The 14,598-nt window shown below is 47.4% G+C and overlaps 1 protein-coding gene across 2 annotated transcripts in view; it reads left to right on the forward strand.

The window, feature by feature from the left end:
• The first annotated feature begins 14,268 nt into the window (after positions 1 to 14,268).
• CORO2B (coronin 2B) overlaps positions 14,269 to 14,598 on the forward strand; it is a 181,298-nt gene continuing 180,968 nt past the window's right edge. Inside the window, exon 1 of one of the 2 annotated variants that reach the window (XM_030189810.1) lies at positions 14,269 to 14,370. In XM_030189810.1, the coding sequence (XP_030045670.1) occupies positions 14,356 to 14,370 (15 nt within the window). In that variant the 5' untranslated portion in view covers positions 14,269 to 14,355. The remainder of the gene's footprint in view (positions 14,371 to 14,598) is intronic. The other variant, XM_030189811.1, reaches the window with a different exon arrangement.

Below are 14,598 nucleotides of genomic sequence, written 5' to 3' on the forward strand. Positions count from 1 at the left end.
AGCCTTTGGTTCCCAAGGCACTTTCCAAGACTAAATCACTCCACAGTCCGGTGATTTATATGAAAACAACTGGAACTTTTAATAACTTCTGCAACCAGCAGCTCAGACAGTTCAAACCAGTGAAATGGATAACAGTCCAATATAAACAACTTGATTTTAGCAGAGTATTTACAAGAATGCAGATCAGAAATAGTAACATAGTAACATAGTAGATGACGGCAGAAAAAGACCTGCACGGTCCATCCAGTCTGCCCAACAAGATAACTCATATTTGCTGCTTTTTGTGTATACCCTACTTTGATTTGTACCTGTGCTCTTCAGGGCACAGACCGTATAAGTCTGCCGAGCACTATCCTCGCCTCCCGATCACCAGCCCTGCCTCCCAACCACCGGCTCTGGCACAGACCGTACAAGTCTGTCCAGCACTATCCCCGCCTCCCAACCACCAGTCCCGCTTCCCACCACCAGCTCTGGTACAGACCGTATAAGTCTGCCCAGCACTATCCCCGCCTCCCAACCACCAGCCCCGCCTCCCGATCTTGACTAAGCTCCTGAGGATCCATTCCTTTGGCACAGGATTCCTTTATGCTTATCCCACGCATGTTTGAATTCCGTTACCGTTTTCATTTCCACCACCTCCCGCGGGAGGGCATTCTAAGCATCCACTACTCTCTCCGTGAAAAAATACTTCCTGACATTTTTCTTGAGTCTGCCCCCCTTCAATCTCATTTCATGTCCTCTCGTTCTACCTCCTTCCCATCTCCGGAAAAGGTTTGTTTGCGGATTAATACCTTTCAAATATTTGAACGTCTGTATCATATTACCCCTGTTTCTCCTTTCCTCCAGAGTATACATGTGTAGTTCAGCAAGTCTCTCCTCATACGTCTTGTAACGCAAATTCCATACCATCCTCATAGCTTTTCTTTGCACCGCTTCAATTCTTTTTACATCCTTAACAAGATACGGCCTTTGTACAGCGCCTCTCCTTGTCCACCCCTTCCAAGGGCCTGTGTGGTTCCTGCGTACAGATTCCGAACTCAGGTGTCCCGGTTCCACTCTCCCCAGTTCCCATCTCCAGCTCCTCGACGTGACTCCCCCAATCAGTGCTCCAGAACTCCTGACAGTCTCTGTCCAACTGGACTATGACTTATTTCCTTCAGTTCTTAATTAGGGACTTCCCCTTACTCCACACTGGTCTCCGATCAAGGGATTTTGGACATCCTAAAGACATCCTTTTATCACTTCTTAACTCCTCCCAACATTTCACTCATCCCCTTCGCTGCATTTTATTTCCTAACCTGTCCCCTAAGGTTGGGCTTACTTCCCACCCAAGGACCTCCAGGATACCCCCCCACCCCCACCCAGTGACCTTCTACCAGGGCTCTATCCTCTCACTAACTGCATGTAATGGGGGTTGGGGGGTTACAAAAGCAACTGACTTGATAGTCACACAATGACTAGCTGTTTTCCCGACTGTTTACTTTCTTTTGAGCTGGACAGAGTAAAAGCAAAGAAAATAATATTCTGTCTTGCGATAAACAGCAGCAAAACATGATGTATCCTACCACCAGACCAGAAACAGGGTCTGAGCAGCACTTGTCAAGCCTCTTAAGACTTGTTAACTGTAAAGTCTCGATATCTTGAAGTATAACCTTGGCACACCAGCACACACCTGAAGTCTCTTTATTTTTCTGAAGTTTCCTTTATTGAATAAACACAGATAATTTACTCACAGTCAGATGTTCAGAAGTGTTGCCCCAGGGCACAGAGACTCCGTAATTCTGAGAGCTGTATCAGTGGTTGGAGGTAGAAATCTGAAGAGAGGCAGCTTTATTGCAGAAGTGAGAGAATAGTTGAATGGGTAGAAGTAGCTCAGAGCTGGGTGACTGGAGAGTGCATTATCTCAGGAAGATATATTCAAGGTAAAAAAAAAAAACAAGTTCGTTCCAAGGACTGAAGCAGGACAAGTGCTGTCTGAAGCAAGATGGAGAATGCCTCATGGAGAGGGAGAGGCTAAGAAGGGCTCACACAGGCCAAGGGAGGAGGGGGTAAATAGACCAATGGAGACAGAGCCTGCCATCGGGTAGCAAGGGGTAGTCCTAGAGGACAGCCCTCGATTGGAGGGAAAGGTCGTACCTGGCTGACCTCTCAGGACAGAGATAGTAAGAATGACCAGGAAATGATAGCAGGCTGAGAAAGAGAGGAGGTCTAGGCAGCAGCACAAACCAATAGTAACAGTTCTTATACAGACAGGCAAGTGTGGCTGCATTGCCTGTGAACTACATTACACACAATGCATTGCTCACGTATCTTTGCAGTGGGAACTGCACAATGAAGATCCTTAGAAGTGAGAATGACAGCAAAGGCATTAAACACATTTTAGGGTCACATTATAAACTAGTGCAAGGCTGTCAGAGGACAGAACAGCACTAGAACTTGGGAATTGTCCTCATCACTGTCTTCCCTATAATTTTATATTACTGCTAGTTTACAAATTGTATTTATTTATTTATTAAGATTTAAGTACATAAGTATTGCCATACTGGGACAGACCAAAAGGTCAATCAAGCCCAGTATCCTGTTTCCAACAGTGGCCAATCCAGGTCACAAGTACCTGGAAAGATCCCAAAACAGTACAATACATTTTATGCTGCTTATCCTAGAAATAAGCAGTGGATTTTCCCAAATCCATTTTAATAATGGCTTGTGGACTTTTCTTTTAGGAAGCTATCCAAACATTTTTTAAACTCCGCTAAGCTAACTGCTTTTACTACAGTCTCTGGCAACGAATTCCAGAGTTTAATTACACGTTGAGTGAAGAAATCTTTTCTCCGATTCATTTTAAAGTGACTACTTTGTAGCTTCATCGTGTGCCCCCTAGTCCTAGTATTTTTGGAAAGAGTAAACAAGCGATTCACGTCCACCCGTTCCATTTCACTGAGTATTTTATATACCTCTTTCATATCTCCGCTCAGCCATCTTTTCTCTCTTTACACAGGGAGAAACAGATCTGAGTTTAGAAAAGTCATTGACTCCAGAGTACAAGGGGGAGTGTCCTAAGCAGGGGCTTAGCTACCTCTTTTTCTGGTTTAGGGGGTGAGGTTTTTTATTTTATTTTTATTACATTTGTACCCTGCGCTTTCCCACTCATGGCAGGCTCAATGCGGCTTACATGGGGCAATGGAGGGTTAAGTGACTTGCCCAGAGTCACAAGGAGCTGCCTGTGCCTGAAGTGGGAATTGAACTCAGTTCCTCAGGACCAAAGTCCACCACCCTAACCACTAGGCCACTCCTCCACTGTTAATGTGGCCGCGCAGGCTTCTGCTTCTGTGAGTCTGACGTCCTGCACGTATGTGCAGGACGTCAGACTCACAGAAACAGACGCCTGTGCAGCCTTCTACATGGAATGTTGCTAGTGGAATAGCAAAATTCCATGTAGAATCTCCAATAGTAGCAACATTCCATGTAGAATGTCCAATAGTATCTATTTTATTTTTGTTACATTTGTACCCCGCGCTTTCCCACTCATGGCAGGCTCAATGCGGCTTACATGAGGCAATGGAGGGTTAAGTGACTTGCCCAGAGTCACAAGGAGCTGCCTGTGCCTGAAGTGGGAATTGAACTCAGTTCCTCAGTTCCCCAGGACCAAAGTCCACCACCCTAACCACTAGGCCACTCTTCCAGGCCACTGCTGGTTTCTCCTACAGACCATCAATAGAAATCAAACAAAATAAAACATGGAAAAGAAAATAAGATGATACCTTTTTATTGGACATAACTTAATACATTTCTTGATTAGCTTTCGAAGGTTGCCCTTCTTCCTCAGACCGGAAATAAGCAAATGTCCGATCTGAGGAAGAAGGGCAACCTTCAAAAGCTAATCAAGAAATGTATTAAGTTATGTCCAATAAAAAAGGTATCATCTTATTTTCTTTTCCATGTTTTATTTTGTTTGATTTCTATTGATACTTCAGGAATGAAATGCTCCAGTCAGGTGAGATCCCAGATGATGGACCCTCAGTTAAACTTTCTAATGCCAAAGACACGTGGAGGGGCATTTTCGAAAGAACGTCCTTCTCACAGCCATTTTCAAATAGGAAAAACACTGGGGTGGGGGGGGGGGGTCCTGTTTGAAAATGCTTGAGAACCAGCGGCGTATCCACGGGGGAGCCTTGGGGGCCTGGCCCACCCACTTTGGGCTTTGGGCCCCCTCCCCAACTGCAGCACCCCTTTGCCTTTGCTGAAGCCCTGCAGCCAAATAAATTCAGTGCCACCACTCCCTCCCTTATCGCAGAAGTTGGCGGCGTGCCTTCAGCTGCTGATACCAGGACTGAGCATGTGTGAGAAGTTCCAGCATCAGCAGCTGAAGGCATGCCACCAACTTCTGGGGCACCTGTATTTTTTTGGCTGGCAGGGCCTCGGCATCCCCAGCAGAAAGGTATGTTTACCATGGGGGGAGGGGAGAGAGGAGGAGGGAGGAATGGGAGCCCTCAAAATTGGAGGGCTGTCTATGGCCCTGTTGAGAACTTCCAAAATGAACAGCCATTGTCCAAAATAAAATGTGCAAATTACGAACACAACCCCCCCCCCCTCCATTAACAAAACAGGGACAAGGATGTCTATCTGGTAGCATTTTTATAAAAATGGCCACCCAGACGTCACTGAAGAGCAGAGGGGAAGCTTAGTGCAGTGAACTTTAATCCCCCCCCCCCCCCCCATAACTCTCTTTTTTATTTCAAGTACTGAGCCCTCCAGAGACAGGAAAATACCTACTGTACACCACCTCAATAACCCTCAGGCTTGCAGGTGTGTTTAATATATCTCTGTTTCTGGAGTTGAAGTGGGATTTGAACCTGGGTTCCTTGGTTTCTAGTCCACTGCACTGGCCACCAGGCTACTCTTCAGACCTGCTTGCCACTCTGTTCAGAATGGGCTTCCTGATATCATCAGATATTGTGGGCACTTTCAGGGGTGAGGGAGGGAGGGAGGGAGGCAGTAACCACCGTAGAACGAAGGGAGAGGTCATGCCTTAATCCCTACTCAATCAGGGCAATGTTTGTACCCTGGATGTGCTTGAAACTGGTCTAACTTAGAACATCTGGACATTTCTTCCCATTCAGTTCTCGCTATTGGATGTCCTAAATTTGGGCCCTCTCTAGTCCCCGCCCTAAACACACCCCTTTGCTATTTGGACGAACTGCAATGTAGGACATCCAAATTCTGCCTTTTGAAAATCGCAATGTGGACATTTTTTACAGGTGGACTTTATTGGTGCATTTTGAGACCTCCGTCTGCTTTGAAAATGAGCGCCATGGTCCTTTAGGGTCTCCAGCCCTTCTTTACAATCTTCATGCACCCACTGGTGTTCGATGTACAACTAGTTACAGAGATGCTACTCACATACCATGCCTGAAGGCAAGCTGCTTGCTCAGGCAGGTACTGGTTGCGGAGTACACGGAAGGCAACGTAATAAAGGAATTCTCTTTATAACTTCTTTGGACAGTGACTCAACCCAGAGCTGGAACAAGAGGTAATTTTAAGAGGAGGCTCTCACAATGTTTAGTAGGCTTCAGGTCTAGATGGGTCCTGGCAGGGATGGTTTCTGAACCCTGCTCAGCTCTTCCCATTCTTGGAGATCTCACTCCTCTTTGGGTCTTGCTCTCGCCTGGGGTGGCACAGGCTGGGAAAGGGTTGGTTGAGGGATACCAGCAGAGCTTTTGAGGAGAAAGAGGGGGGCCCCTTCCTGGTATTAATTGCACTGGTCCCAGGTCTTTGGCTTTGAGTGCAGGTCTTGCTCTCTTTGCTTCTGCAGCTGAACCTGCTCCCCGATAGCGTCTTGCAGTGGTGGCTGCCCTTCCAGGTTGACTCTGGAGCCTTGGTACATACGTAGGTCCTCTGGCTCGATGAGATCCTCCTGGCACTCATGACACTGCAGGCTCCATAGGGATTGGTTTTCTAGTGGTCAGTATTGCGAGCACTTGATGCATTCCACCATTCAACCCCCTTCAGATGCAAGGAGGGGCATTTTCAGTATGACGTCTAAATCTGACTTTGGACGTTTGTGGAAAATGTCCAGCAATCAAGTAGTGAAAATGACCAGAACAATGTTGATCTTTTTGCTTTGAAAATGATCATTTGCTAGATGTTGTTGTGCTTAGTACGTCATCTATCTTTTTGGATCCACATTGAAAAAAAAAATCCATATGAAAAACGCATTGGAGGAGCCAGTTTTCCTAGTAGACTGGCCACACAGGCATCCAGCAGAGCAGTGGGGCAGGGCCGCGGGGGGGGGGGGGGGGGGGGGGGGCAGGGGGGACAAAATTCCCCAGGCTCAGGCCTCCAAGGGGGGCCCGGCGCTGCAGTCCCCGGTCTCACCTGCCTGCCTCCACGGCTCCAGGGCCCCCGCATTCAAAGCGGCAGTCGCAGATTGCCTCTCTTCTGGCCTTCCTTCCCTGTGTGCCGCCCTTGCGGAAACCGGACATTACATCAGACGAGGGCGGGACACAGGGAGGGAAGGCCAGAAGAGAGGCAATCTGCGACTGCCGCTTTGAATGCAGGGGCCCTGGAGCCGTGGAGGCAGGCAGGTGAGACTGGGGACTACTGCAATTTGCTTCTTGCTGGCCTCCCACTTAGTCACCTCTCCCCTCTCCAGTCGGTTCAAAACTCTGCTGCCCGTCTCATCTTCCGCCAGGGTCGCTTTACTCATACTACCCCTCTCCTCAAGACCCTTCACTGGCTCCCTCTCCGTTTTCGCATCCTGTTCAAACTTCTTCTACTAACCTATAAATGTATTCACTCTGCTGCTCCCCAGTATCTCTCCACACTCGTCCTTCCCTACACCCCTTCCCGTGCACTCCGCTCCATGGATAAATCCTTCTTATCTGTTCCCTTCTCCACTACTGCCAACTCCAGACTTCACGCCTTCTGTCTCGCTGCACCCTACGCCTGGAATAAACTTCCTGAGCCCCTACGTCTTGCCCCATCCTTGGCCACCTTTAAATTTAGACTGAAAGCCCACCTCTTTAACATTGCTTTTGACTCGTAACCACTTGTAACCACTTGCCTCCACCTACCCTCCTCTCTTCCTTCCCGTTCACATTAATTGATTTGATTTGCTTATTTTTTATTTTTTGTCTATTAGATTGTAAGCTCTTTGAGCAGGGACTGTCTTTCTTCTATGTTTGTGCAGCGCTGCGTATGCCTTGTAGCGCTATAGAAATGCTAAATAGTAGTAGTAGTAGTAGTAAATTTAATACGAATCAGAGAAAACCTTTCGTCACTCAACATGTAATTAAACTCTGGAATTTGTTGCCAGAGAATGTGGTAAAGGAGGTTAGCTTAGCGAGGTTTTAAAAAGGTCTGGACTGCTTCCTAAAGGAAAAGTCCATAGACCATTATTAAATTGACTTGGGGAAAATCCACTGCTTATTTCTGGGATAAGCAACATAAAACGTATGGAACTTTTTTGGGGATCTTGCCAGGTATTTGTGACCTGGATTGGCCACTGTTGGAAGCAGGATGCTGGGCTTGATGGAACTTTGCTCTGTCCCAGTCTGGCAATACTTATAAGAGAAGATAGTTCATCCTCTAGAGAGCCGGTCTTGGCTATAGGCGTACTTTCTACTTCACCAGGGTGATGCTCTCCTTTTAGGAGACCTCCGTCCTCCAAGGCAGATATGGTGACAAGAATTGAACGCAACACTCAAGGTGAGGTTACACCATGGAGCGATTCAGAGGCATCATAATATTCTTGGTCTTATTTTGCATCCCTTTTCTAATAATTCCTAGCATCCACCTAGATCTTTTTCTTGAATGCTGCTCCCCCAAGGTAGACCCTAGCATCAGGGAACTATGATTCGGATTATTCTTCCCAATGTTCATCACTTTGCATTTGTCCACACTTATTTATTTTTTACATTAATAACCCACTTTAATCTCAAAATGGGTTACATAAAAACATTCATAAAACTAGCACAAAACACCAGATAATAATAATAATAATAAAAACAATATTATATACTAAAAGAAGGGCTGTAGGACTAATTCTAAGGACTAAATCTCCATAAACACCAGTACAAAATAAGTCTTTCAAAGTTTCTTAAATTGGTGCTTGCTAGGGCATAATCTCAAGTGGGTAAATTATTCCATAATTCTGCACCTGCAATAAAGAAGGATAATTTTCATGTGTCTCAAGACTGTTCAAAAATCACACAATGGAATCAGACCCTTCAGTTTACTGACAGTATACAGTTTATTTATTTATTGCACTTGTATCCCACATTTTCCCACCTATTTGCAGGCTCAATGTGGCTTACAAAGACCTGTTATGGCATCGCCATACCAGGGTACAGAATACAATTGATGTTATACAGAGGTCAAGGAAAACAAGAGGATCTGGTCAAGCAGTTATAGGAAAACATGTCGAAATAATGTAATCTACTTTATTGGTAGCCAATGTAGCTTATAATAAGAAGGTATCAAAGCATTAGAGGCAAAAAAACATAGTAAAAAATATTTTCGGTATATTAAAAGCAGGAAGCCGGCAAAAGAATCGGTTGGGCCGCTGGATGACCGAGGGGTAAAAGGGGTGATCAAGGAAGACAAAGACGTAGCGGAGAGACTGAATGAATTCTTTGCTTCGGTCTTCACCGAGGAAGATTTGGGTGGGATACCGGTGTCGGAAATGGTATTTCAAGCGGACGAGTCGGAGAAACTTACTGACTTCACGGTAAACCTGGAGGACGTAATGGGGCAGTTCAGCAAACTGAAGAGTAGCAAATCTCCTGGACCGGATGGTATTCATCCTAGAGTACTGATAGAACTGAAAAATGAGCTTGCGGAGCTACTGCTAGTGATATGCAACTTATCCTTAAAATCGAGCGTGGTACCGGAAGATTGGAGGGTGGCCAATGTAACGCCCATTTTTAATAAAGGCTCCAGGGGAGATCCGGGAAATTATAGACCGGTGAGTCTGACGTCGGTGCCGGGGAAAATGGTAGAGGCTATTATTAAAAACAAAATTACAGAGCACATCCGAGGACATGGATTACTGAGACCAAGTCAGCATGGCTTTTGTGTGGGGAAATCTTGCCTGACCAATTTACTTCAATTCTTTGAAGGAGTGAACAAACATGTGGACAAAGGGGAGTCGGTTGATATTGTGTATCTGGATTTTCAAAAGGCGTTTGACAAGGTACCTCATGAAAGGCTACAGAGGAATTGGAGGGTCATGGGATAGGAGGAAATGTCCTATTGTGGATTAAAAACTGGTTGAAGGATAGGAAACAGAGAGTGGGGTTAAATGGGCAGTATTCACAATGGAGAAAGGTAGTTAGTGGGGTTCCTCAGGGGTCTGTGCTAGGACCGCTGCTTTTTAATATATTTATAAATGATTTAGAGATGGGAGTAACTAGCGAGGTAATTAAATTTGCTGATGACACAAAGTTATTCAAAGTCGTTAACTCGCGACAGGATTGTGAAAAATTACAAGAGGACCTTACAAGACTGGGAGACTGGGCGGCTAAATGGCAGATGACGTTTAATGTGAGCAAGTGCAAGGTGATGCATGTGGGAAAAAACCCCCCGAATTATAGCTACGTCATGCAAGGTTCCACGTTAGGAGTTACGGACCAAGAAAGGGATCTGGGTGTCGTCGTTGATAATACACTGAAACCTTCTGCTCAGTGTGCTGCTGCGGCTCGGAAAGCGAATAGAATGTTGGGTATTATTAGGAAAGGTATGGAAAACAGGTGTGAGGATGTTATAATGCCGTTGTATCGCTCCATGGTGCGACCGCACCTTGAGTATTGTGTTCAATTCTGGTCGCCGCATCTCAAGAAAGATATAGTACAATTGGAAAAGGTGCAGCGAAGGGCGACTAAAATGATAGCGGGGATGGGACGACTTCCCTAGGAAGAAAGACTAAGGAGGCTAGGGCTATTCAGCTTGGAGAAGAGACGGCTGAGGGGAGACATGATAGAGGTATATAAAATAATGAGTGGAGTGGAACAGGTGGATGTGAAGCGTCTGTTCACGCTTTCCAAAAATACTAGGACTAGGGGGCATGCGATGAAACTACAGTGTAGTAAATTTAAAACAAATCGGAGAAAATGTTTCTTCACCCAACGTGTAATTAAACTCTGGAATTCATTGCCGGAAAATGTGGTGAAGGCGGTTAGCTTAGCAGAGTTTAAAAAGGGGTTGGACGGTTTCCTAAAGGACAAGTCCATAAACCGCTACTAAACGGACTTGGAAAAATCCAAAATCCCAGGAATAACATGTATAGAATGTTTGTACGTTTGGAAAGCTTGCCTGGATTGGCCGCTGTCGTGGACAAGATGCTGGGCTCGATGGACCCTTGGTCTTTTCCCAGTATGGCATTACTTATGTACTTATGATTCTTCCCTTCTTAAAGAGAAGATAACTCTAATTGCCAGGTTTTGTACTGAAAGCCTGACCGTCTGGGCTGCCTCCAGGACCAGGTTTGGGTACCACTGACCTACATAAATCTTTTTATTTTCTGTCTTCCTGCTGGCTGCAAAGTTTGCTTCTTCCATTTAGTTTTGTCGCTCTACAGTTGGTGACGGGGCTATGACTGATGCTGATAAAGGCAACCGAAGAGAGTTTGGGCTCTGCATTCAGGAAGCATCTTGTGATCTTGGCACATTGATCAGGATTCCACATCAACAAAGAGAAAAAAAAGAAAAGAAAAACTGAGGCCTGGCAGTCTGCTTCAGAACTGGCCACAAAGATGTAATATCTTGCTCTTTGCCACGTTAATGGTGACTTAGGGCGTCTCTTACTAAGGCGAGCTCACGTTTTTAGCACACGCTAAAATTGTGGGTGCGTTAAGCGGTGCAAAGAAAAGCTACGAGAATGATATGGGATTTGCGTTACGAGACGTATGAGGAGAGACTTGCTGACCTGAACATGTGGAGGAGTGGCCTAGTGGTTAGGGTGGTGGACTTTGGTCCTGAGGAACTGAGTTTGATTCCCACTTCAGGCACTTCAGCTCCTTGTGACTCTGGGCAAGTCACTTAACCCTCCATTGCCCCATGTAAGCCGCATTGAGCCTGCCATGAGTGGGAAAGTGCAGGGTACAAATGTAACAAAAAATAAAATCAAAACATGTAAAAATCTCCAAACATACCCAGAAACTTCGTAATGCGTCTAAAGTCTTATAATGTGTTCTGCTATACTATACCACTATCTTATATTTCATGACCATGTAACCCAAAATCCTTCTGTTAAATCAAATGTATATTCTCCTCTCATTTCCAGTATCCATGATGTACTGTAAGCCACATTGAGCCTGCAAAGAGGTGGGAAAACGTGGGGTACAAATGCAATAAATAAATAAATAAAATACCCTGGAGGAAAGGAGAAACAGGGGTGATATGATACAGACGTTCAAATATTTGAAAAGTATTAATCCGCAAACTAACCTTTTCCAGAGGTGCGAAGGCAGTAGAACGAGAGGACATGAAATGAGATTGAAGGGGGGCAGACTCAGGAAAAATGTCAGGAAGTACTTTTTCACGGAGACAGTGGTGGATGCTTGGAATGCCCTCCTGCGGGAGGTGGTGGAGATGAAAACGGTAACGAAATTCAAACATGCATGGGATATACATAAAGGAATCCTGTGCAGAAGGAATGTATCCTTGGGAGCTTAGCCAAGTTTAGGTGGCAGAGCCGGTGGTGGGAGGCGGGGATAGTGCTGGGCAGACTTATACGGTCTGTGCCAGAGCCGGTGGTAGGAGGCAGGGCTGGTGGTTGGGAGGCGGGGCTAGTGCTGGGCAGACTTATACGGTCTGTGCCCTGAAAATGGGAGATACAAATCAAGGTCACGTATACACAAAAAGTAGCACATATGAGTTGTCTTGTTGGGCAGACTGGATGGACCATGCAGGTCTTTTTCTGCCGTCATCTACTATGTTACTATGTTAGATGCCCATAGGAAAGCATTGGCGTCTCTAATGTTTAGCACCCACCAAAAATGTGAGCGTGCATTACAGTGGCGTAGGAAGGGGGGGTGGGGCCATCCGCCCCGGGTGCACGCTGCTGGAGGGGGGGTGTCCGCTCCATTGGTTCCTTGCTCCCACTGCCCCGGAACAAGTTACTTCCTGTTCTGGGGCAGAGAGAGCAATGAACCAACGGAGCCGACACAGCTCCCAGCGACGTGGACTCGGGGGCGGATCCGCCTGCCTCTCACTTTTAAATCAATTAAAAATGCGCTCCGGGGGGGAGGGTGCGCTCCGGAGGGGGGGGGGGGTGCGCGCTGAGGGGGGGCACCATGCTGCACCCGGGGGGGGGGGGGTGCGCAGCGGCGACCCACCCTGGGTGTCAGCCGCCCTCGCTATGGCACTGGTGCATTAGTAAAAGACCCTCTTAGTGTCCCCCCCCCAAATTGCCTGTGTGATGGCATGAAGCAGAAGACCAGTGATTCTAGTTCATATGTACCGTGCAGGCTGAATGGAGCCTGGGAGGCTGCACATCCTGGGAGAGAGAACTGCAGTCATTGTGCAACAGTGACACCTAGTGGCCAGGTGTACAGCCTGCGACTGGAGGATCTGGATGGAGCCCTGGTGCATGGCCCTCAGCTGAGGATCATTGCTGCAAAGTCTGGGCAGAGTGAAGTGGGAGATATAGAAAATAGAAGAGGAAAAGATCCCCAGTGGGGAATGGTCCTGACTGAGACACGGGCCCAAAGGAGCAGAAGGAAGCCGTGGAAAATGCCTTAAGAAACCCTAATACTTTCCTGGATGTCTTGGAGCCACTGGAAAGTGTTTCAACGTGGTGGACATATCATACAGAGGCCTGGAGTGACAAAATGTACCCCTCCGCAGGTACGCCTTGATCTTTCTTGTACAGAAAATCAGGGGCGTAGCCAGACACCCAGTTTTGGGTGGGCCTGGGCCCAAGATGGGTGGGCAGAAGAACTCTGCCTTGTCCCACAAGTGATTTGGTCTTTCCCTCTCTCGTCTGCATACCATATGGTCTCTCAAACATCCCCACCCCACACACACATACCTTTTAAATAGCAGATTTTCACCGGCAGTGAGCGCACTGCTCATGTTGGCCCCACAGAATGTATCAGTCACTGCTTTCTGCAGGTGAAGATCTATTTACAAGGTATGCAGGAGGGACCGTTGTTGGGAGTTTTCAGCTGGTGGGACTTGGGAAGAATCCCTGCCAGCCACATCATAGGTGTGCAGATACTGGGTGGGCCTGGGCCCACCCTTGGCTACGCCACTGCAGAAAATATGCATGTCTAGAGCATGCTAGGAAGGGCTGCTTTCTCCCCCTGGACCATTTGGGAACGCAGAAGAATGGGCGATAGTCCCTCTCCCATCCCAAGCGAATACATGCTGGTAATGGGGGAGGGCTGGGTTTCAGGATGCATCAGTTATCCTGGCAAGTGCTCCTTACAGGCCACTGACCTTGACGAACATTATACTGGCCACCAGTCACTAAAGGAGGCTGAGCTGGGATTGAAGAATATTCCAGTCTGTGTCATCTTCCCTCCCCAGCACTTTGAACCAGTCATCCAGGTTCATTCAGCTCTGGATCACAGTTTCCAGGATAAAGTGGGCTGGTAGCCCTGTTAGTCCACTTTAAAGGTAATAAATTGAAGTAAAGCGAAAGAGGAAATGGGTCCAACTAAGCACATTTTTAATGAGTTTTTCAAGGCTCGTCTTCAGGTCAGTAATGTGCAAAAGATGACAATATGGAAATATATAGAAGTGATTCAGTGAACCATGAAAAGCTTTCAAGGACACAGGGTGGGGGATCAGAAGGTGAGAAAGCAATATAATTGTATAGTTTGGAAGGAAACCCAGATCCTTATCAAATTAACTTCAATGATCTTGTGGTCTCGGATTGTCACAATGACCCTGACACTTAGCTTTTGCTTTTTCATTTCCTACAGGAGTGGAGAGGTGGGGTTTTCTGTCTGCTGAAAATCGCCCCTTTCCATCTGGACACTCACTAGTGAAAGCAGGATGTCGCTTGTGAACTCTGGGCACACGTGCGACAGAAAGTGACTTTGCTTCCGAGTCTGAGGCAGGAGCAGCAGGTGACTGTCCTGGATCTGGCAGCCCTGCGCTCCTGGCACTGCTTGGCATCGAGCTCTCGGGGGGGGGGGGGGGGGGGGGGGGGGGGGGGGGGGGGGGGGGGGGGGGGGAGAGGGGGGCCGCCTTTCTGCTTTTCTGCACTGCAGCCTCCCCTCCCGCCAGGAGGAGGAGGAGGAGGAGGAGGCGGTGACTGCGCTGCCTCTGGCCCTTCCCGCACTGCAACCAATGAGGCCGGTCCCTGTGCAGAGAGAAGAGCCTGCGCCGCTCCTCAGCCACTCTCTGCATGACTGTCACCAAGGTAAGACTGGCTGGGACCGATCCCGGGGGGAGGGGGCGAGGATGCACCCTCCGGGTGCTGCAGTTTTAAACCCTTCAGGGGTGGCAGCAAGCTGTCTAGATCCGGTGCTCGAGAGCCGGGGGGGGGGGGGGGGGGGGGGGAGGTGGTGCAGCTGAAAGGTGGCTTGTTTGCATGAATACTGGGTTCTTGCCCTGCCCAGTGGAGGCTGTGACCGGCATCTACCTTAGA

Source organism: Microcaecilia unicolor, chromosome 1 (assembly GCF_901765095.1).
Source record: "Microcaecilia unicolor chromosome 1, aMicUni1.1, whole genome shotgun sequence".
Taxonomy (NCBI): Eukaryota; Metazoa; Chordata; class Amphibia; order Gymnophiona; family Siphonopidae; genus Microcaecilia; species Microcaecilia unicolor.